General features: G+C 36.6%; 2 protein-coding genes across 4 annotated transcripts; one reads left to right on the top strand and one right to left on the bottom strand.

The window, feature by feature from the left end:
- Window positions 1-6,948: 6,948 nt before the first annotated feature.
- atp13a2 (ATPase cation transporting 13A2) lies at window positions 6,949-20,141 on the top strand. 3 transcript variants are annotated; one of them, XM_079478635.1, is made up of 29 exons: window positions 6,949-7,125; window positions 10,424-10,521; window positions 10,599-10,766; window positions 10,912-10,970; window positions 11,183-11,252; window positions 11,334-11,413; window positions 11,498-11,575; window positions 11,667-11,736; window positions 12,510-12,644; window positions 12,720-12,786; window positions 12,870-13,001; window positions 13,255-13,416; window positions 13,705-13,815; window positions 13,903-13,949; window positions 14,191-14,379; window positions 15,078-15,284; window positions 15,449-15,544; window positions 15,644-15,800; window positions 16,102-16,213; window positions 16,492-16,616; window positions 16,808-16,992; window positions 17,074-17,166; window positions 17,265-17,344; window positions 17,534-17,686; window positions 18,143-18,239; window positions 18,323-18,546; window positions 18,634-18,785; window positions 18,882-19,054; window positions 19,148-20,141. In XM_079478635.1, the coding sequence occupies exons 1-29, from the start codon at window positions 7,113-7,115 to the stop codon at window positions 19,313-19,315; spliced, it is 3,501 nt and encodes a 1,166-aa protein (XP_079334761.1). In that variant the 5' UTR covers window positions 6,949-7,112; the 3' UTR covers window positions 19,316-20,141. The 3 variants fall into 3 exon arrangements, with proteins under 3 accessions (XP_079334761.1, XP_079334762.1, XP_079334763.1); XM_079478636.1 differs by having other exon boundaries at window positions 7,065-7,074; XM_079478637.1 differs by lacking the exon at window positions 6,949-7,125 and adding an exon at window positions 7,664-7,896.
- On the bottom strand, window positions 19,897-23,738 carry szrd1 (SUZ RNA binding domain containing 1). Its single transcript, XM_079478638.1, has 4 exons — window positions 23,573-23,738; window positions 22,241-22,290; window positions 21,895-22,164; window positions 19,897-21,766 (listed from the first exon to the last, which is right to left on the bottom strand). The coding sequence occupies exons 1-4, from the start codon at window positions 23,621-23,623 to the stop codon at window positions 21,655-21,657; spliced, it is 483 nt and encodes a 160-aa protein (XP_079334764.1). The 5' UTR covers window positions 23,624-23,738; the 3' UTR covers window positions 19,897-21,654.
- Between the last annotated feature and the right edge of the window lie 715 nt (window positions 23,739-24,453).

The following is a 24,453-nucleotide window of genomic DNA, read 5'->3' on the forward strand; positions in this document are numbered from 1 at the left end:
ACCCCTAGTTTTGGAATGCGTTATTTCTAAGCGGCTGAATGTGTTGCATTGGATAAACCAATTACTCATAAATTACTCATTTATGTTTCCTGTAGTTTTCTTTTGCCAATAACATTAATAATGTTCATGGTTAATAACTTATGCATTTAAGTTTTGACTGATTTTGAACTTAAGGTGAAAGATTACGAGATGCACATTGCTGTGCCTCACCTTTAGTAAATGACAAATGCATAGTAAATTTAAGAGATAAACGAATTACATCAGTCCTGTAGTTTCTGGACATGATGTAAAGGGATAGTTCACCCTTTCATCATTTACTCACCCTCGAGTTATTCCAAATCTGTATTCTTTGTTCGGCAAAGATATTTGGAAGAATGCTTGTAACCAAACAGTTCTTGGCCACCATTGAAAATTGACAATGGTAGTCAAAAGTGCCCGAGAACTATTTGCTTGCCTACATTCTTCATAATATCTTATTTTGTGCTCAACCGAACAAAAAAATATTCTACATTGTTCCTGCTATGGAAGTAAATGGTGCAGATCTGATGGTCAAGAACTGTTTGGTTACAAGCATTCTTCCAAATATCTTTCTCTATGTTTATCAGAACAAATAAATTTATACAGATTTGGAAAAACGTGAGTGTGAGTAAATGAAGAATGAGCATTTTAACTGATTTATACGAAAGAACCAAAAATAAATATTACATTTGAAATAATAAGTAAATTAATTTGCATTTATAAATGCCACTGCATTTGCATTCATAAGTGCAACTGCATTTACCTTCAAAAATGTCAACATTACATTTCAACACTAAGTAATTGGCTTCGTATTTATCTGGATAAGTATCCTTTAAATTGGTTAAATCAAATAATTGAATTGCTTGACCTGAAGGCGGATGAACTCTTTTTGATATCCTGCATACAAAAAAAATTCACTGCATGGATTCATAAGGTCAAACGGATTTGTTAAAAGCTCTTCTGGCAGAAGTGGGACTCACATGACAGATACACGTAGACCACTCGACTTGAGGCCTGAATAAGATTGCTTTTGTTCCAGGCGTCACTGCAGATCTCTGTGTTGAAATCAGACAACACCAATAAACATCATCCAAGTTTTACCTTGAAGGAACGTTTAATGCTTCTTCACCCGTAATTCTTGAGCGAGACCAAGCAAGGAAAAGAATGCAATAAACAGATATTAAATACATCTTACGAACTACAAAGTAGGTCAGTTTTCACTGTTAGAAACAATGAGGTGGCGGGGTTAAAACGGACCCCTGGACTGTGCTCTTATTTCATAATGATTTTAAGGTGATTTTAAACATGTTTTTTCCATCCAAGCAAAATACGTGTTTTTGCATTTGTAAATATCCATTTTGCTTTGAGAAAGTCTGCAACAATTAAAGGTTAACACGAACAACATCACAAATGTATTAATTGACTATAGTTTTTTTTGTTATAGGCTATATAAGATAAATTATTTTAGAATATAATGAGCCATAATACTTAGTTCCTTATATGTTGCTATTTATGATTTTACAAAGATTCTTCTACCTTAAATGACATAAGTAAAGTAAGTGTTACTGAAAAGATTGCAACACAACACACACCCAATAGTCTATAACACACAATATGGGACTTGAGCTCAATACCTAAAGAATATCAATGGTATGCTTTACCAACAGAGTTGATTTTCTTTCATAGCTTGCATTTGTAAACATTAAAGTTAGTGTTTTGCTCTGGAAAATGAGTATGTATCTATTCTAAAGCCAGTAAAATTGCTAAATGTATATTTATTACAATTCAATTTTATTGGGATAGTTTAGAATGATCAATATTGACCTTATACAGGCATGTGACATATGTCAAGGCCAAAGTCAAAAGAAATTTAGGGAACACACAAAAAATTTAATGTTAATGTATGTATATAAATGCAATTATGCAGAATAAAAGTATGTGGTATTCTATCAATATGGAAATATGAAATGTTAATGTTAAATCTGCCCTTCTTTATTATGTATGACCTCCAAAACTACTGAATCAACTTGAAAAATGTTGTGTTGTTGCATTGTAGCCTAATGGTGTAAAGGCATTTTAGGTACCGCCCACATTGCCCTGTCATTGCTTTAAATCGACAGAAGACTAATGCATTGATTCAAGCCAGAGGCATCCAGAGGCGTGGCAGATGAGTAACTTACGTTATTCTAGGTTGAAAATACATTAAATTCCTACATACCAGTATTGAAGTGAAACATATCGTTTGTCGCAGCAGTAAGAAGTTGGCGGTAAATTGATTATACAGTTTCAAAGTGACAACATAAAATAAACCATACTGCGCATGCGCGCGCGCCTGACCCCAGTGCACTTCCGGTACACATTCACAAACAATCGAGTGCCTGTATATAACCGAGAAGAACCGTTGGGTGGATAACTTGTCGCTTTTATCCAAACCGATTTACAAAGAGTCATAAAAGAGCAACACACTGTTAGACTTTTCAAAGGGTTTTTACAGTAAGTTACTGGCAACATTGTTGCCAGTAAATTACTGTAATTGAGATTTACAGTACCATAACTGTATTTCACTTTTACAGTATTTAAACACTACTGTAACATATAATACAGTACAGGTACTGTTAAAACCTGGATTAACAGTGCACTACTGTAATCCTATTCAATGGTTTATATTTTAGGAAATATAAATTAGGTTTTATAATATTTATTTAAAATTTACTTTTATCCAACACATACACGATAATAACTCCCAATACAATATTGAAAAACTGTTCTTTATTTAAATTAATTTAAACATTACAAATGCTTAAAACACAAAAATACATTTAAAACAATTAATGTTATTTGCAGCAATGCATGAACCCTTCTGTCATTCAAACCATTGTATCAAATGTAAAGTAAAATATTGTGTACATTTTACTTGGACTTCATACAGAACAGATTTAAAATGGAATTCACAATTAAATATGAAATCTAAAGAAAATTCATTATTTTAAAGAATTGTATCTGGAATTCAATTAAATTTTATTTATATAGCGCTTTTCACAATTTGCATTGTTCAAAAGCAGCTTTACAGGAGAAAATAAGAAAAAAAGGTAAAACACAGTACATGAATAATTTAACTTGTTATATAAACACCTAGTAAATAATATCTAATGTCAGCAGTCTCCCGGTGGTTTATTTAGCATATTTTGCAGTAAGTGAATAAAACAGGAATAAAACAGAACTGATTTTAAATGGAATTCACCATTAACTGCATCAAACAGCACTTTACAGCATCAAATGTGAAGAAAATTCATATAAAATAAATAAAATAATTGGGAAATCCTGTAGAATAGCATAAAAAACCCATAGTACAGGATACATTAGATTCCTAATGAAATCCTGTAGGTTTCCTTTGCATTCCTGGTCCTATAAGAGTCCTACAGGAATATTATCACCAAAATCCTTTGGTATTCCTGTAGGGCATCGAAATAAATTAATTGCACTCCAAAAAAACTGTTAGTACACAATACAGTTCACTCTCGCAATAACATTCTCCAATGTTATTTTTACATATATATTTTTGTTTGTACTTAGAAATCCCAGATAAACTGGAAACTATATGTATACTGTACATATCCTATTGAGCAGCGTCTCACCTACAAAGTTCTTCCACTCAAATTCTGTAAGGTGGCGAAGGAAGGATGATACCCTGGTGTTTATTGCTGTCGCCAGTCTTTCAACTCACTACGGTCTTTGCAGTGCACTTTGTTCCGTCCTCTGGATAAAAATCTACATCAACAGGGAAATAATAAAAAAATTAGAAAAAAAATAATAAACTTCCATATGTTTTACATATTTACTCACCCTTTTATCATTTCAGACCTGCATGACTTTCTTTCTTCTTCAGAACACAAAAGAGAATATTTTGAAGAATGTTGGTAACTGAACAGCAGCGGCACCCATTACCCTTCTATAGTATGAACACAAAACCAATGCAATGAATGGAAACCAGCAACCAACATTCTTCAAAATATTGTTTTCTGTGGAAGAAACAAAGTCATGAAGGTTTGCACTGTTAAAAGGGTGAGTAAATGATGACAGACCTGTTTTCATGTAAACAATCACTTACACTCTGTTTAACTGACATTCACAGCTAAGATGACAGGGGGATGTGTAAACTATAGAAAATATTTATTGTCAATGCCACATGAAAATCTGTAATTAGCTAGGTTTCTATTACTTTTTGCATTGGCAAACCTTACAGAAAAACACCTCCGCTGAAAACACACCGTTACAATTTCAGCTTCAGGTGTTTTCAGGAACTGTGCAACTCAAATAGTTGCAACTCAACTTCCCCGGTAAAACCTTCTCCGTTCTGCGGTGGGGTTCCTTTTTCAAAACGTAGAGAGCAAAGCCTATGCTGTCCCTCAGAAATGAGCAAAATAATTACGTTGTGTTTAAAGACCGCCAAAGACCGTTAGGAGAAATACAGTATAGTACATCAATTTAAAGAATACAGTAAATCACTGTATTTGTCACACAAAAATCCCACAATGCAATAGTAATTACAGTTATTTACTGTATAGATAAATTGCTGTATTATACTGGGTGATATAAAGTAAATAACTGTAAAAATTACATGTCTAACAGTGCAGTACAATAGGTTCTAATACAAACTAGTTTCAACAAAAGCGAGACTAATACCTGTTGAGAGAAGAGGTATAGAGAGTATACTTTTTTCCCTTTAATTTGTCTGTCAATTATTCACAGAAGAGGTGTGTTTTAAGTAGTTTTTTGAAGGTTGTGAGAGATGTGGTTGACCGGACAGCGTTAGGAAGAATGTTCCACCAGGAAGGAGAAATTATTCAACAAATTATTCATTCAGTTCATTTATTCATTTAATAAAATTAACATACAAGAAATTCAATAAATCGTTGATTTAATAATTTAATTTAATATTTAAATAATAATATAAATGAATAAGGCCATACATTAAATAAAATATAAATAGTTTTATTAGACACTAACCAAAGATAGACCGCAAGTTAACTGGGGATCAGGTGCATGATGTGCAGATTTTTGCGTTTCAAGTAGTGCAGCAGCTCTATATTTTACAACAAGTCGCACATATGCAATCTCTGGGAAATGGTGTTATTTATAACTAATATAGACATAGCTGTAAAATAGAATTGCCCAGAAAATACTCATAACTTATCTCCATAGGTAACTCACCTCTTTATTTGGCTTTATTAGTTGGTTATCTGATAGAGCCCATGGTAGCTTCTAACTTCGTCTTGCATAACATATGGGTATAGAGTTGGGTTTGTCTTTTCTGAACAACAAAGCATTTTCTAACGAAACTGTCACAATGTGAGTTGAATAACAGTGATTTAACACAGTAATTTCTTCTTTACGGGGTGGCTTACCAAAGACTTGGATAGGTTCATTGTAACTTCAATCGTTTAGCCTATAAACATAGGCCTATGCAGTGAGTGACACTGAAATTCCAATTGATAAGACTGACAGTTTGTTAGTATTGCATTGCTTGTCGTATGTTGACCCATCTTTTTCCTTTTTCTGTCTACCACAGCTGGTCCGATTTGACAAAACAGCAGCTGCCCCTGTTTCTGCCCCTCAGCCAAAAATAAAGACATTTCAAATTTACAGATGGGACCCTGAGACACCTGGTGACAACCCACGCATGCAAACCCATGAGATTGATTTGAACACATATGTACATATGTTAGTCGTAATAGTTTCTTTACCTTATAATGCTGATAAATATTTTCACATTCTAGATGTGTGTAGAGAGGGTGAGAGAAATAATAATATAAAATAATATTTTAAATGCAAAAAAGAGTACATCGACACATCTGTTTGCAGTTAATGCATTATACATAAATGTGACATTTTTCTGTATATTCTACAGGTATATGTGGCTCTTTTGCAATGAACATCAATGGAGGCAACATCTTGGCCTGAACAAAATAGATGCAAATGCAAAGTCACAAACAGCTATCTTCTTCCTCATATGTATGTCGTGAAGGTTCTTGTCCCTGTGAGAGTGCCACTGTATAAAACAATAGCTATATTAATATGAGTGTTCATAATATTCAATCCATATTATTTTTAATCCATCAAATTAAATGCTTGTATCTACAATCATATTAGGATATTAGCAACTTTTATGGACAGTATAAGTCCATTGAGGCTTATGTTAAGAAGAAAGATGAGTCAAACCAAGGAAAGCAACAATATCTCCAGAGAATTAAAGACCGTCAGAAGCTGCTAACAGACTGTAATAAATGTGGCATTTCCTTGTTTAAACGCACTCATTGCTTTGTTCATAGGTTCATGTTTTACAGTCACATGGTGTTCTGTAAATATGTTGCATTATTAAAAATTTCCTGCATTAAAATAATAGATATGACTTTACTACCATTCATGCCTACTGTTATTTTACTGGGATTATGAAAAGTGCTGTTCATATTGCACAACAACTCCAAAGAAAGTCCTTGTCTGATAGAAATGCCACTGTAGCAGGAGGTGTCCGAGAAAGTCGCCGCAATTTCAAAACCATAAACTAATTTCTTTATTAACTGAACAGTTTATAACCTATTTCCATGTAGTAGCCAATTTCTTCGGCACTGAAAAATAACAAGTATTGAATCATAAAGTTGTATAATTACGTAGAGCATCAGTAACTGTAACAAATTGTTAAAATATAAATATATATCTAATTGATCGGCAGCAGTTGGTTAGTGTGTAATTGAATCACCCAAAAACACATACTTTTTTAATAGCATGTAGAAATGTGTGGTTTTGTAGCATTTGTGAGATTTTTTTAAATCATATTTAATCAAACAAAATACTCATAGTCGGATAGTCCTATTTTGAAACACTGAAAATGTAAACTAAGCTTATGTATTCTCATGATGTCCTCCAGGCGGCGGTATAAAGTGGGTGAATTTCCCCAAGTACCCCAACAGATCATAAAGGAAGAAGAGCTGTGGCGTCACATTCAGAGAAAAATAGTTGAACAAAAAAGTGTGGTCTAATAACAATGACCCCAGATTAGTAAGTATGCGCCTTGGGACTCTTGTTCTAGAACAGAGATGGATTCGCCGGGTAAGTGTATGTTGCCAGCGCATGCCTTACTGAATTGAAATGTCAACGCAGCTAACATTAAACATATAACGTTAACTTGACTGCATGCTTGACACGCGTTATGATTTAATGCGTAATAATTTGATTGATAAAGTGAATATTACTCCTATTTGTTAATGTCTGATGATATGAACAGCTATTCAGAATGTTTAACTAAATCAGTGTTGTGTTGTCAAAGCATTTAATTAATAATATGCGGAAAATAACAACAGGATTGATTTAGTCGGCTGGTTAACGCGACCATTGGGAAGTTGAAACGAACACTCTTCTTTAATTTTCTTTATCCATCAAAACTGAATGTGATATGTAAGTACGATTACAAAACTCCATACGTTGCTTTTATTATGTTGGCACTGTTCTCCAAACAGTAACATGCGATTTAGGTATATATGTATATGTATATATCTTGATATATGAAAGAATCCGCCGAAATACTCAGGCTGGGATAGCTCAAAGATTTCAGCTTCACATTTTTAGAACGTCTCTGACCGACTACGAAGCGCCACGGGCACAATTCATATGCGAATGTGGGAGTGTCTATCTGCATTGGTTGGTTTACCTGTTCAGAAATCAGGAGCATTTCCTATCTCGCTTCTAGGCGATTGACGGAGGATTTGATATAGTGTTTAGCCTCTGTTGTTGTTTTTCGGTGGATATATAATAACCACAATGTCATAAATTAAATTCGTAGTGTGTTTTATTGGAAGATCCAACAAAACCAAAAGGAACGGGGTAAGTTGTCCTTCCTCTAAAATACACCTGTAGCTCCTCAGCGCATTAGGTATATACAGTTGACCGAAGAAGAAAAAGTAATACCTTGTGTTATGTTGACACCTGTGATTTGATTTAGAGCTTCTCAATGTGTTAAAAAATACATTTTGTCTGGCACATTTTCTTCTGGAACTCTCAAATGTTGTGTTTTCTGACCGAACCTGTATTTCAAGATCAAGCTCAGTATTTTAAGCCTGTAAAGAAGACCATGTTGTAAAGGTATTGGGTTGCTGCAGCTGTGTTAAACTGATGGTATTAGTGTAATTAAAGGAGAAAATGATGTATGTGCTTCCCAAATGATGACTTTTCAGAATAGTGTATTTTGAGCTCCGATCGAAATCCGACCCCCCCCCCCCCCATTCCCATTTACATTAGGTGTTGGATTAGGTGTGGGGGAGTGGTTAGGATTAGCTAGTCCCCAGCACTTCAATGAGTTTCAAAACCTCTGTAATGATTTATGGTCAAACAGTCGAGTACGTCATTAAATGCTGTAAAGTTAATTCGCGTACTTATAGCTGGTCGTGTACACACTTGTGCTAAAAACAGAACATTGTACTTTTGCTAAATAAAGACGGGATGCGCTCCATCATCTCCTCTTTGTGGAGCGCAGCGCCTCTCAAATTGAACCACGGCACCGTTGCGTCTCTTCGCAGCATTTGTCCAACAAAACAAACGACTCTCTCCGAAGTGTCCATCACGACAAATTCCCTTCAATATACAATGCAAACATATGCGACGCGAATAAATATACGCGGAATATTTGAAAATGAAGATTAACAAAACGAAAGGGAAAAACGGTGATAATATGCAGATGACTAAGTGCGTAATTTAAAGGGGTCAAAAGGCGCGAATACGTGTTTTTTCTGTGTCTTTGGAGTGTTGTAAATCGACCATGCATGTATTAGACACGTAAAAATGCAAAAATTTAAGTATGTGAACAAAATATGTATTATATTTTAAAGTGAATGCTCACTCAGACCAGACTGAAACGCCTCGTGTATCCACACCCCCACAAATCTACGTCAGTTCGTGGTATGACTAACACCTCCCAAATGTAAACGCAAGTAAGGGTGGGCGTACCTGTCAGTACAATTGCTTTGGAACCTGATCAATGTTCCAAATATGGTAAGAGGCGTTACATTTCCGTGACATGCTTGTAGTATAAGACCAATCACTTGGCACTGGTTATCTGCCCCATCATAGCGTGTTTCAGAGAAGGAGATACAAACATGCACAGTATGTGGAAAAAACAACGTTTTTTACCGTTGAATCATGTATACACATTGCATTACATCTAAAACAAATGATTATACTAGTTTAAGCCGTGTCATATGATTCCTTTAATTGAAATGTTAAACTTCTGAATTGAACACGCATGTTGAGGGCTGTGTTATATTTGTTAACATGCACATATTCATAACATCATCATTCTGACAATAACCTGTTTCCATCATCTTCACACATTTGAACGAAGACAAATTTAAGATAAAATCACGTTACATTTATTTGATAATTCTGAGATTATCTCTGCATGTTTTTTTTTTATGCGCATTTCATCTAAATAGTTAGATAGAAACCCCCCTGAGAGCTGCCATAACCCCTTATTCTGGCACCTCGGAATTTACAAATTAAGCACTAGTTTAGCCCCTATTCTCTAAAAAAAAAAAATAATAAAATTAAGATTTTTGAAATGTTAAAACTTAGCTTTTTGTTGTTGAAGACAATTATTCAATATTATAAAATTGTATCCTGTTTTTTTCTTGTCAAAGGATGAAGCAAACATTTGTGAATTGCAAATCAGCACAATTTTGTGTGTGTAGATTAGACGCATCACAAAGCAAGCACATGATCTGGAAAAAAGAGGAAATTCTCTCAGAAAGTGGGATTCTCTGAGTTCATAAACTGCTGTGACCAGTAGTAACATAGCAAAGTCGCACAAATCTAGTCTAGCGGATAAACAAAACCATGGGCCAGATCTTTGAGCTTGACATTTTAAAGCTCTAGTAGATTATATAATAACATGTTAAAAATAGCTTTGTTGGGGTATTAGAGATTCATAAAACATTATAGAGATAATGTACACTATTCCAATTATTACAGTAGCTGTTAGTTTGGCTTTCTGTACTGCTTATTTTGAAGGACCGAAGCTGACTGTAATACAATGATCAAATAGAACTGTTGACTTTGCAAATATAAAGACACTGTGATGTGTCCAACGTTGAGGATTTGACAGGGTGTGACTCAGTGGAGCACAACGTGGCACTGTTCTCAAATATTGCAAGAGCTCTCTGTGGGCTTCACAGTAAATGGGAAGTAAGATTTTGCTATAGTTAAATACATGCCTCTGTCTCAGCATAATAGATTGTGCTGTGTTCATGCTTGATTTTTGTACTTGTATGTACAGAAAGGGTGTGTACTCAACAGAGGGTCTGCATTGTGTTGTATGTTGTACTTTTCAGCAGGACTGATGACTGATCTTGTGTTTTAGGGAGCTGGGTTCAGGGGGCGGTTGGGCCGACCTCCCCAGATACAGAACCCATCGTAAAGGATCCAACGCCCAAGGAACTCGCCGCTGTCTCACATATGGTATAATTTCTAAGGTAGCACCTTTAAATGGTCAACTAATGTCCAATGTAATATTTTTGTTGTAATCTGTTTCTCAGGATGTTCAGGGGTACAGATGGGTATGCTGGAAGGTGTGGCTATGTCGAATCGGGGCGGTATGTTCCTTAGGCCTTCTGCTAGTGCTATTCAACTGGCGTCCTCGGCTCGGCATTCTGGCCCGGTGCACTTCCTGTCCCATTCCAATGGCAGATGTTTTACTACTAAAGGTATTCTCTAAATATGCAGTCCTTATGTTTTAAATACGGATTGGTATAATATTAACTAAAAAAGATCTGTATTTTACTAATATAATTCATATAGTCAAGTTTTTTACTGTTACAGAGGGACATTTTTTTTTATTGATTATAACAGGACCGATTTGGCCAGCAGTTTGTTATAGATGTGCATACAGAAGAGATTGAGGAAGGCAGGTAAGATCTACAAAGCATTAACTGTTTACACCTCTCCTTTTTTATTGGCATGTTCTTTGAGTTTCCTTCCAAAGGCAGCCATCTACTTGTTTATTGTTTGCATTTGAAGATAATATGGTGTACTATTTTATATTCGTGATCAATATTTGTATGGGTATTTACAATATTTTGTAATAAATAAACTACAAACTGTTATTATTGTTATGTTGTAGTTTGGACTATGCAGTAGGAGAGGCAGATGAAAATGAATGTAGAGACACTGTGCAGCTACACAAAGAAAAGGTAACATGAGCTAGTCAAAACCGGGATTTTCCACATTTTTGCACCACCTGCTGCATAATATCTTCTTTCCCCTCCATTCAGAAAACACTTCTCAGATATTATTTGTTTGAAGGCATGCGTTACATATGGATGTCCAAAAAGGGAGCCTACTGCAAAGCTAGGTACTGTTTGTGTTTGTTTTCTGTACTATATGTTTATAATGTTAGCTGAAAATTGTACGGTAGTAACAGCTCATCTCTCGTCAGTATTCTCACTGAGGGTTGGACCTGTGCTGACCTGCATGGCCGACAGCGAGGACTAAGTCGTTCAGACCAAAGTGCTAGGTCTGTAACCCTTAAATAACCATATGAAAATGTAACTGATACCTTACACAAATACTAGCTTTGTTTGCCTTACACTGTTTGTTTTTATCAGAAAGCAGATCTTCGGGGCCAATATTATTGATGTTCCTGTGAAGTCTTATTTACAACTTCTCGTTGAAGAGGTTGGAAAATATTTAAATTAACATTGGGTTTTCATTATTTCTTGAAATTTTGATGATTATAGAAATTAGTAACAAAAGATATTAACCTTTTTTGTGATCTTCAATTTATTTTAGGTGTGTGTGTGTAGCAGGTCGATTGATATTAATTGGAAGGCACAATAAAAAAAAACTTATTTTAAAAAATCATGTTTTTTTTATTGTGCATTCCAATTAATATCAATCAAACCGCAGTTGGTTTGTTTTGATTTAAGCTATAATAACAATAAAAAACAGCTATGATAACATAATAAAAAAGTTCAAATTTTTAACCAAACTATATATATCTATATAGATATATATAAATAAAACTTAATTTTAACTTTTATTTAAGGTGAAGTTCCCCCAAAAATGTAAATTTTGTCACCATTTGCTCACCCTCAAGTTGTTCCAAACCTGTATACATTTATTTGTTCTGCTGAACACAAAATAATATATTTTTAAAGAATGTATGAAAGCACACAGTTCTAGGGCACTTTTAACTTCCATTGTATTTTTTTCTGCTTTGGTAGTCAATGGTGACCCAGAACTGTTTTGTGTTTCGTGTTCAGCAGAACAAAGTAATTTGTACAGGTTTGGAACAACTCAAGGGTGAGTAAATGATGACAGAATTAAAATGTTTGGGTGAACTATCCACTATCCATCCAAGGTCATTGTGTGATAAGTAAATAAGGATCTACCCAAAAGTTAGCTTTCTTCAAATATATGTACTAATACAGTTTACTTTGTATCTCCAGGTGCTCAATCCCTTCTACATTTTTCAAGTGTTTAGCATTGTTCTGTGGATGTCAGACCACTACTACTATTATGCTGCTTGTATATTCATCATATCCTTCATTTCTATCGCTGTGTCACTGTATGAGATTCGTAAGGTATGTGTGGTGTTTCTTTTCATCTAAGATGTGCTGCTTTTAATTCATATAGTAAAATGTTTCATGTTTTCTCAGCAAAGTGTTTCTCTCCACCGCATGGCACGCTTAGTGGTGAACGTTACTGTGCGCAGAGAAACTGGAGGTGAAATTTATAAATTCTCAAAGAATAGCCAGCAAACTGATATCAGTGGTGTTTATCACAATGTGTGTTGGTTGTGTGTACAGAGGAGGAGCATGTGAGTTCAGAAGAGCTGGTACCGGGGGATTGTGTTGTGATTCCAGCCGAGGGGCTTCTTCTGCCCTGTGATGCCAGCCTGCTGGCTGGGGAGTGCATGGTGAATGAAAGCATGCTCACCGGTGAGAGAAATCAAAGGACTGTGTTGTGTAATTGTTTAGGGGAAAGCGGGGCACATTATACGCCAATAATTTACAAACTAACAATTCATCAACTTAAACATTGTTACACCTACAAAAGTTAGCTTATTTTACCTGCCTTATTGTAAAATAAATCGACAAGCAAAAGTCATGTTTGTGATGCTCCATGGTTGTAAGCATTGTAATAGTTTCAACGGTTTTCACTGCTGTAACTTCTGAATCATCTCGCTTATAGGTGAGAGTATACCTGTAATGAAGACACCATTATCTGTGTCTGAGGAGACATACAATGCAGAGTTGCAGCACAGACATACTCTGTTTTGCGGCACACAGGTCATCCAGGCTAAAGGAGGCCGCCCTGATGGGAAAGGGGCCATAGCTGTTGTAACATGCACAGGTGACTTAAAAAGAAAAGAAAACATGTTTTTATTACATTACAAACAGTTGAAGTCTGAGACCGCTAGTTTTGCCATGCAATTTTGTTTTATTAAAAAAACAAAAAATGGCAGTATATGAATAAATAACAGTTTGTGTTAAAGTTCAATTGCCTGCATGCACAGACAAATTTGAAATGAATAAATATTATAGTAATTTTTGATCTAGGCTACAAGAAGATATAAAATGATTCATTTTATGTGTTCTGTGTTGTTTTCACATTAAACCAGTTAGTTTTCTGTTCCTCCAGGTTTTTTCACAGCCAAAGGTGACCTGATTAGTTCTATCCTCTACCCTCAACCGCTAGACTTCCGCTTCTATCGGGACGCTATGAAGTTTATACTGTTCTTGGCGGTTTTGGGTAAGTTGGTTTACCTTGATAACTAAACTATGACTTCTGTTTTGTGGTGTCAGTAGACAGTATTGAATAAATGTGTTTGTTTTACAGCACTGGCTGGCACTATATATAGCCTTGTGATACTTTCAAAGAGCAATGTAAGTATTTTTAAGTTCATATTTGAACCTCAAAGCACAAAGTAGTACTGGGTAGTTTAAGGTTACTACATGGTATACGTTTAGGAGTAGGTTCATGGTTAGTATCTAGTTAATACCCAGTTATTATATTTACTGTAATAAGTACACAGTATGTACATGGGTAACAGGACTGTAAAATAAACTGCTACCATTAAATCTATGCTCATTTGTCCAAATGGTTGTTCTTATTTTTGGTAATCAGACTACCTGGCAAGAACTTATCATAAGGTCTCTGGACATCGTGACAATAATTGTTCCACCTGCCCTTCCTGCTGCTATGACTACAGCCACCATTTACGCCCAGAATCGGCTGAAGGGCCATGGGGTGTTCTGCATCAGCCCTCCTCGCATTAACATCTGTGGCAAGATATCAATGTTCTGTTTTGACAAGGTGAGATCCTTTATCTGAAAATACTTTTCTAATGAGGTCACACTTTGTAAATATACTTTGTGGGATAGCCAAATGATGGTATATATTAAACAGCGTAGTTCCTTATTTCATCTAGTAAAAAGGCCGGGTTTCAGTCTGTTTAAATAAACTTTGTTTTATTGCTCTGAAAAGACGTTCTGTTTGTTTAAAGATCAGTGCCAAGACTACATGCCAGTTCCCACTGAGAATGATAACTATAATAGTAACTATACAATAACTATATTAGCGTCCACACCAAATGGCATGTTTAGTATGGGTTTAAATATGTGAGCCCTTTAAATTTTGTATGAATTTTAATTTGCAGTGAAAGTTTTATCAGCTGGAAAAAAATCACTCAGACATGATCCCAACAATGTTGTTCCACTGTATTGGTAGTTGTGGTGTGGGCTGCCCTATTCTCTTAAATTTCAAACAATTAAAAAACGTCAGCTTTATAATTACTTATCCTTATCATCCTCCCTGTGAAGAAAACTTCTGTCCGTCACCCACTGTTTTAATAAGAGCATGTGTACACAGTATCTAGTTTACACGGATGTGTTTAGATTATTAACCATGATGACTAATACGATCCCTGACGCTTAATCTCTGCTCTTGTCAATACCAAACATCAAGATCCTGTTGGATGGCCCAGACGTCAAACTATGAATTTTTGTTTTCAGACTGGTACTCTTACAGAGGAAGGGCTTGATGTGTGGGGTGTGATGGAAGTTAGCGGTACAGGATTTGCTGAGATGGTTCCTGACCCTTACTCTCTTCCTCCTGGACTGATGCTCTCTGCACTTGCCTCATGTCATTCTTTGGCTTTGCTGGGGGGTCAACCGCTTGGAGACCCACTGGAGCTCAAAATGATCGAGTCCACCGGCTGGGTAAAGTCTTACTGTTCTTGATGTTCTTACAGACCACATGCAGTCACAAATCAAGGGGTCTAAATTTGTCATAGCTTTTAGTTAATGTCACACCTATGACACATGAATTGCCATCTAGTGCAGATTACATAATTTCTTTTCTTTTAATTGAATGTAAATAATAGGAACTGACAGAGCCTGCAAATGAGATGGGACTTGACTCTGAATTTGGGAGACAAAGAGTACAAGCAGTGATGAGGCCTCCTGCATCTGAAGGAGCCGTAAGTGACCAGAAATAACAAGCCAGGCTTGTATACAGCTATAACCCAGCAATTTAAGGATTATCTTCAGAAATGTAGCTGTTCCTTCTTGTTTTTCAGTCTGTCCATCAACCAGTGGCGATAGTTCGGCGTTATCCTTTCTCATCTACTCTCCAAAGGATGAGTGCAGTGACTGTTGGCCCTGGAGGAGATTCTCCTACTGCATTTCTTAAAGGAGCACCTGAGATGGTGGCCAGCTTCTGCCTTCAAGAAAGTGGTATGGACTCGATTCCCTATTTCAATGCGTCACCTTGCGAAGTACAAACAGTGTATATGGAGCTGTTTTATTTAGATCTTATTTTATTATTTCATAAGTAACTTACAAGAAACCGTATGAACACCCACAGAGAAACCACCAAAATACATCATATATAAAAGTCTGGAGGACGATTTTGAATTAAGTTCCATTATGGCGATTTTTGACATTTTAAAGATTTGTTTTGTTGGTTTGCCTTTAATATACAAAACGTATGATTCAAACCCTACCAAAACGTGTTTTGCTTCTGTCTTTGTAACAGTGCCTACTCATTTTTCACACACTTTACGGGAGTATGCAAGTCAGGGCTTCAGGGTCTTAGGACTCGCCTACAAGCACCTTGCTAAGGATACTGACTTGAGCACTGTTGAAAGGTTAGCTGTTTTATGTTCTGTACACAGACCTTGAATTCAGCAATCTCATTAGTTTAGCATCAGAGTTTTACTTTTTTTATTACAAAGCTTTACGATGTACCATAAACAAAAAAAACATTAATATTATAGAACAAACTGAATTGGGCAAAACAAAAACAAATGATTGGAATTTAATTCATTTAGAAATGCTACGTCAGGGCCATAGAAACAGTTCGTAACTCATGGTAGAAATAGCGTAGCAGCTTTGACATCAGATTTTGATCAGTGTTTGCTTGCAGGGTGGAGGTGGAGAAAGACATGAACTTCCTGGGTCTGTTAATAATGAAAAACCAAGTGAAGCCAGAGAGCGCAGAAGTCATTCACGTTCTTAAACTGGCAAAGCTTCGGCCTGTAATGGTCACTGGTATGCCCCAAAAATAAAAAGCTTAACTTTAACACTTATGTGTATGTACATAAATATGTTTTATCAGAATCATTCGTTTTGTCATTCAAGTTTAGTTGAAGGTTTTGGTTGGCTTTTGTATTAGTCTCTCATGTGATGGGTTTGTGTGGAAGTGAAAGTGATTGGTCATGCTGTTTTTTCTGCTCTGTCAGGTGACAATATCCTCACAGCTGTAAATGTTGCACGTGCATGTGGAATGCTGCTGTCACATGAGAGGGTTATTTTTGTTCAAGCATCGCCCCCTACTGCAAACTCAATGGCCTTACTTCAGTTTCATCAAGGAGATGGTGTGGTAGTCAACGTTAATACACAAGAGTCTATGGATGCTCTTTCACAGGTTTAAATATGATGACAGATTTTTTTTAATAGTTCACAACATTTAAACAGAAACTAAGACTTCCTCTTTCTGTTCACTAAGGGCCTCTATCAGAATGATGTTGGCTATCACTTGGCTATAAATGGAATGTCCTTTGCTGCACTTTGTGATCATTTCCCTGAATATGTACCCAAGGTGACTCTGGATTAGATTTTGTGTATATTGATCCATTTCAATTTTAGATGTCGTTTTGGTGGATCTCCAGCAGGGTTCAATGATTGTGTGTGTTACAGGTCCTAATGAGAGGGACAGTGTACGCCCGCATGACTCCGGATCAGAAAACCCAGCTGGTCAAAGCACTGCAGAAACTCAAGTGAGTACAGAGCTTTAAGTAAAGACCTGAAGTGTAATTACATGTGTATAAAAAAGTACACTTTAAATTACCATATATATAGTAAGCTTTCTGATAATTGTTACTATCAATACAGTATACGTTGGAACAGTAATTTGACTGTTTAAAAAAGTAAAATGATAAATTAATTTTCTCTTACCTCCTGTACAGTTACAGGGTGGGGATGTGTGGGGATGGAGCCAATGACTGTGGCGCTTTGAGGGCTGCAGATGTTGGTGTGTCATTATCTGAGGCCGAGGCGTCTGTGGCTTCTCCGTTCACATCCAAATCTGACAACATTAGCTGTGTGCCTCTACTCATTAAGTAAATAACACTTCTTTTTTACAGTTCCTATGGATGAGTTGTCTGGAACACTGCTTCACTTTTGTCTTGTTGACTGCCTTAAAGGAACGCTTCACCCAAAAACTACTACTAAATCTGCATACATTTCTTTGTTTGGATGAACATAGAGAAAGATATTTGAAAGAATGCTTGTAACCAAACAGTTCTTGGCAACCATTGACTACCATAGTAGGATAAACATGCGTTATAAATGTCTTTGTTCTGTTGAACACAAAATAAGCTATTTTGAAGAATGTAGGAAAGCAAACTTTTGACACTTTTGATAGGAAAATTCATTTTTTCTATGATAGGAATAATCATTTGATTATACTGTATATATTATATTGTATTCTATAGTCTATTACACAGTGTTTTATATAATGGTATGAAACCACTAAATGCCTAATTTGTTAAATATCGAAATCATGTTTTAAACAGAGAAGGCAGATGTTCACTCGTGACCTCATTCAGTCTTTTCAAGTACATGGCCTTGTACAGTATAATCCAGTTTGCATCTGTGCTTATTCTCTACACTGTGAGTATCAACTATATTCATTATTTTAAAGATACAAAGAAAGGAAAAGATAAATTTAACAAAAGCATCTATGTTTTTTGTAGGAGAAAACAAACTTGGGTGATTTGCAGTTCCTCTTCATTGATTTGGTCCTGGTGACTGTTTTGGCTATAGTAATGGGAAGAGGAGGACCCAGCGATGAGCTCCATCCCCAGCGACCAGCCGCCAGTCTTCTCTCTCTGGCAGTTGTGTCTAGTCTACTGTTGCACACTGTGCTGATAATCCTAGCACAGGTGTCTGCCCTCCTTATCACTATGTCACAAGACTGGTAAGTTTAAATAAGAGTTTGTTTAAAAAAAAAAAAAAAGATATTTAGCCCCAAATTGTGCATGTGTATTTTTCACTTTTCTTTCAGGTATGTGTCTTTAAACACCACTGTTACAGGGGCTGCAAACTTGCCTAACATGGAGAATACAAGTGTATTTGCCTTATCAGGTTTTCAGTATATCATCATGGCTATTGTGATAACTAAAGGATATCCTTACAAAAAACCACTGTTTTACAACGGTGAGATTGTAAACATTGACCTATTTGTTTCTTTTTTGCTACAAATGCATGTGTTAAGTGTTCATCACGAGTTAATTCATGTTTTTCTCTTCTTAGTTTTGTTCCTCGTCACACTGCTGATCTTCTTTGCGATGATGCTCTGGCTGGTGCTTTACAATTATTCCATCATCCATAAAATTCTGACGCTCTACAACAATACCGACATGAATTATAAACTGCTACTGGTGGCTTTAGCTGCACTTAATTTCTTCATTTGTTACTTGCTTGAGGTAAAAACAAAGACATATATATATATATATATATATATCTGTGTAGAGAAATTGATGTTAAGGCTTGGTACTTATTTCGGCTTCTATTCACAGCTTCTCATTGATCGAGGTGCTCTGAACTGCCTTCGCAGTCTACGTGGGAAGCGCGAGTCTAAAAAACAGTACAAACGTCTGGACAAACTGCTAGCGGAAACACCCTCATGGCCGCCTCTGAACCAGACCCTGGTCCCAACACAATGTACCATCATTGGTGTTAGCTAACACCTGCCTCCCGATTTCACATTCCGACTCTCCTACTACACATATCCAAGGTTGCCAAAATCTGATACCTCTCAAAGTGCAGTGAGGTGTGTGTACCAGATGCCATCCTTGTCTGCCTATTATATATGGCACTAACTTTCTTTTCATACAGCAACTGGAGTAAACTTTTAATGATGGTGTTTCTAGTGCAAAATATTAAAAGGAATAAAACGTTAAAGTATTTTGAAAAGGTGTGTGTCAAGAGCATAACCTCCTGAGGAAAAAAAAAGGTTCAGGTGAGATGAGGACTCATTAAAAATATTTAAATGATCCCAGGCATAAAGGAATAGTAGAATTCAAATTCAGGTGCGATTCATTTACTGCCGTGCCATATTGAAGAATTGACAACCTAATATTTGATATAATAATTGATCAGTGGCTATCAACATTGAAAGATGAGAGGTCAGTTGGGTTTGGCTTTCAACCTAAGGGTCCATAAATCTTTTGAAGCTATCTTATAGCAATGTGAGCGTAACAGTATTGGTCACTTGAAAAACAATTCACTTTACTCTGGTAAAAAAAGTGTTGTCTTGCACATTCATATAGTCTAAATAGTTTATTTGTCAAATTTTCATTTCTATTTTTAAACGTTAATTATTAATTTAATATTAAGTGCGTCTAGTATCAGCCGTCCTCAGTTAACCAAATCTTGAAATTTATACAGATGAATTTAAAGGAATATCTCCGATGTACAGTGAATAAAACTTCACGTTTGCTTTTAATCAATCCTTAGTGTGAAAAGTAATATATAGAGAGATTATTTAAAAAGTCTTTATTAAATGGCCATTTTTAAAAGTATTTACAGGCAGATTGCTGTTCTCAGGAATTCAGACAAACCTGTCGATTCCGTTTCGTTACAGCACAATAGGTGAACAATGACATATCAGATTAAAGGGTTTCCATATACCGCAGGGTCGTTTCAAAGACATCTTTCATGGACAGCACAGGAAAGAAAGGTTAAGGACAGAATAAAAAAAATGGTGCTGTAGTCAAGAAAAGTATGGCTCTTCCTGTATGGACATTGTATTGCATGAGCCAAAGCAACTAGGTCAACTCACTTAAAACTCAAAGATGCCTTGATAGGCCACTGGTGCTATGCACACTCATCTTAAATTTCGATAAACGTTAAATAATCTCTTATAGAATAATCTGTCAGCCAGTCTTGGAGATGTTTTTAAAACCATCTTGAAGCTGTTACTTCATGAAAGCTTAACATTGCACCATCAAACATTTAAAAACCTATATCCACTGATACGCAACTTCATTCTCATAATTCCTCAAACAACCTGAGTTCCTACATAAGTAAAAAGTGAAAAGAAAGAAAATGGTCAACAGCAGATCTGATGAGAAAGTGAGGCGAGGGGAGCCAGCAAAATCTTTCTCCCCTCGCTTCACCCCCTTTGGTTCTCCCCAGCACAACAAATATATACAGAAATCAATTTTCTGTTAGATTTGAATTAAAATACACAGCTCTAAAAATGACTACTTTCTCAAATCATCTGAAAGGCATAGAAACTGCTTAATCTGCTGCACTTGTTTAATTCTACTTGTTTGTTTTTATTCTTTTCACTTGATGTAGAAATCAGGACAGTCAGAGGAAAACCCATGAGTAAAACAACTTATGAAAAAAATATAACCGTAAACAATAAAGAACAAACTTAAAGTCAGCTTGAGTTTCCACCATGACCTCGCTGTTCCTTACCTATTTAAAAACGTATGGCAAATAGCAGACCAAGCCAGTAAGAACCAAAATTAAAACAAAGACAAACACAATGGATACAAAAGTAGAACAGTGTTGAAAGGAGATTTGTGATAATTCTACAATTATTGCTGAAAGAAGCTGGTGCCTCATGGCATTTATACCTCCAGCTCTGCCTTTCCACCACTATAATCTGCTTCAAATGTCTTTTCAAAGGGGTATGCGTGACTTGCCGGGCTGGCTGCCGTCGACAGCGAAGTAAAGCGAGTAAGTGACAATCGTTCCACACTTCTATTTCTCACTTTTTTGTTTTTTTGAAGGGGCAGGGGCTGGACATCACAGTGAGCTGTGTTCGGAAGCGAGGTCCTCATCACAGTGTAAAACTGGGAATGAAACATTCCCCATCCGCTCCTCTATGTCACGTTTCTGTCCTCCGTTACGTTCCACACGCTGGCATACGCGCCGTGCTTGATCTGAGAGTTTTATACTTAATTGAGAAACATCCCGCATCCTAATTATTGATAAAAATGAGTAGAATTTTGACCGTTTTCTGGGAGAGAGACTCGATCGGTTCGCTTCCTCTTAGGAAACACTGTTATTCCTATCTGCACTGGTGAAAGCCTTGTGTGCCATCTGGACCTTCTGGTTGCCGAACCACATGGTTTACAGGTCTGTTCTCTTCTGAAAGTGTATGGTTACTTCCGCGGGGGGATCTGATCAATGACAAATCACAGTTAACCTTTTTGACAACCTGTTAGACTTAAATGCAAGTTTTGACAGCAAAATTATTGTACAAAAATCCGTAAAAAATCTATAGGTCTAATATTTGTCAGTATTTTACCGGTCTGAATTGGGCCTCTCCTGGGGTGTTTCATCAGGCGTAGCGCTGCCAAGAATTCTCTTCCTGGCTTCTGCGTATTCCGCCTCCCGCTGAGCTAAGGATTTTACTTGCGGGGAGGGTCGGGTCTGCGTCACGGACGATCCCAAGGATCCATTACTGGAGGGTCGCTTCAAAATACGAATCTGAGGTGGGGGTGCTGCGGGGAGTGAGTCATCCTGGATGACAATTGCTGTTTTCACCGGGGATCGACTTGAACCACCACTTGCAAGTCTGAAGGAAACACACAATTTTTTGCAAAATGCACATAAGCAGAACATGAGCTCAACAAACTGTGGACGACACGTACCTCTCTTTCTGACTGATACGAAGCTTTTCCTCTAGTCTTCTCTCCATTTCCTAAGTCAACACAAATTTTAATTTTACATAATATAGGACGAAGCAGTCTTATAAACCATTATAAGTGAAGTGCATCGAGGAGGGGCCTGTGCTGCAGTAGCAGCAAGTTTTCAATTTCAAGTTATTTATAAATCCTTAGTGCTGTGGCTAAATTAATGGCAGGGCCAAATTACAGTGTGGTGCTTGAGTAACCAGACAACATGAGGGCTTGTCTAAGCAGAGACTTGTGGTAAAACACATAAATGGAGGGAAATATGTTAACAGTGGCAAGGTTGTAGTTGGCACTGACAAGTTCAGTTTGACTGCGGTCGTGACAAATCATAAATGAGAGCATATTGCCATCTCAAAGATATATGCTGTTCCTTTTTATTTATAATCTTTACAAAGTGCATGCATATTACAGAAAAGAAAAACTAGAGCGAATACAAAATGTTTTACTTACGGTCAAGTTAATAATAATATAGCGTTATAGGATTAAGCATCATGTAATGTAACTTAACAGCTAAAACAGAGACTTTTAAAAATACTTGGCATTAAACGACACTTGCTTGGTGCAAAAAACACGTCCTCGCTTTTCATTTACATACAAACAGCAGTAGCACTAGAATACTTAAAGATGCATACACCCGTCCGAAAGAACAAACACATTTTGATAAAACACTTTCGGGAAAGTAAAAGACACTGACTCACTAATTCAGCAGTGTTTAGATAGATCATGTTGAAACTTACGAAAAGTGCCTGAATGGGGACACTCGGGCGACTTTAAAACCCATATTTCCGCATAAAATCGTTTATAACTCTTAACATACAACTAAAAACCAACGTCCATTTCATCGCGACATCCAACAGGTCCCATTCCGTCAGGGCAGCCATCTTTGACTTCTTGCGCGATTGCAAAGACGGGTTTTTCCTCTTTAATTCGACTCAAGTTGCCCAAGCTAACTAGCGCTAGTTACCGAGGAATCTCCATTCAGTATTCCGCTTGCCTAGTGGACAAATAGTTTTACGTGACGCACCCACGCGTCGCTTCGGCCACAGTTAATACTAAAACACCGTCATTTTCTACACACTCAAGTAAAACAAGAAATACCCAACATATATCTTGGGACTAGTTTTCCTTTAACTTCGGCCTACTTCCCAACTCTGTACACTCATACACAGGCGTGACTAGCAAGCTAGCAGGAGGCCAGCGTATGAATCGGCCTAAAGCTCACTGTTAAGCTATTTACACTTTGAACAGCGTCTGGGCGAGTAAAAAGAAAGTACACGATGAGATATTTACCCCACTATCAGCAGCCTCTTCCCAGCTTTCGGCGACCTCCTCGTCATCCATGTTTCCACTCTTAGCTACTAACTAGGGGGTTCCCTTGATCCACAAGCTAACGCACATTTTCCCTCTACAGCGTAAAAGACCCGTTTGGTTAGTAAAAGTCTCACACCACACCGCCACCTGCTGGACGGAGGACATTGGAATTTCTGGAATGGGGTTGTGGTTACAACTTTACTTACACATGAAAATACATTTATTGGCAAAGATCTTTAGGTTATCTTTACATTTATTGGCAAAGAAAGGTTAGGACTCGGATCGGAATCAAAAGGAGTAGTAATCGGGTACTTGAAATTAAAATATCAATTCTTTTTATCAATTCCTGTGTGCATATTTTCAGATCCGTGCATGTGTTAACTTGTGATACGATATATCTTATTATGAAAATTAACGATATTTGTAAGCTTGGTTTACTAAAACATTTGCAGTACAGCACAGGAACAAGAAATGTACAATGGTTTCATTGTAGTAACTAGTTTAACCACGATGTAGTTAAACAATAGTAATACAAATAGTAATAAATCAGACAAAACATGGTTGCTATTTGTAGGCCTATACACAAAACGGTTTTTGTAGCCTATATGTTTGCAAATCGGCTACATGACCATACAGGTTGATATATTTTTCTTCAACTGTGGAATCTGGGAATCGACAAGCAGAATCGGATCCAAATTTAAACGAGTAGTATTTATATTTTATAGCTGTGGTTGGTGACTGGAAGAACCATTTCAGTCCACGTGAAGATGGTCTATTTGAGGACAGGTATTACAAATTCATGGCTGACTGCCCTATTGAAATGATTCACAATATAAGAAACTGTATTAGATTGTGTTTCT

The sequence above is a fragment of the Barbatula barbatula genome (genome assembly GCF_947034865.1).
Source record: "Barbatula barbatula genome assembly, chromosome: 17".
NCBI lineage: Eukaryota > Metazoa > Chordata > Actinopteri > Cypriniformes > Nemacheilidae > Barbatula > Barbatula barbatula.

What these genes read in the sequence shown, in the direction of transcription:
- atp13a2 (XM_079478635.1), top strand. An exon ending in TGTGTGCCTCTACTCATTAA is followed by an intron (nt 17,687 to 18,142) that starts GTAAATAACACT and finishes TGTTTTAAACAG; the next exon opens with AGAAGGCAGATGTTCACTCG. An exon ending in AAAACCACTGTTTTACAACG is followed by an intron (nt 18,786 to 18,881) that starts GTGAGATTGTAA and finishes TTCTCTTCTTAG; the next exon opens with TTTTGTTCCTCGTCACACTG.
- szrd1 (XM_079478638.1), bottom strand. Translation starts at nt 23,623, where the DNA reads ATGGATGACGAGGAGGTCGCCGAAAGCTGGGAAGAGGCTGCTGATAGT. An exon ending in AAGAGGCTGCTGATAGTGGG is followed by an intron (nt 22,291 to 23,572) that starts GTAAATATCTCA and finishes GTGTTGACTTAG; the next exon opens with GAAATGGAGAGAAGACTAGA. An exon ending in CGTATCAGTCAGAAAGAGAG is followed by an intron (nt 22,165 to 22,240) that starts GTACGTGTCGTC and finishes TGTTTCCTTCAG; the next exon opens with ACTTGCAAGTGGTGGTTCAA.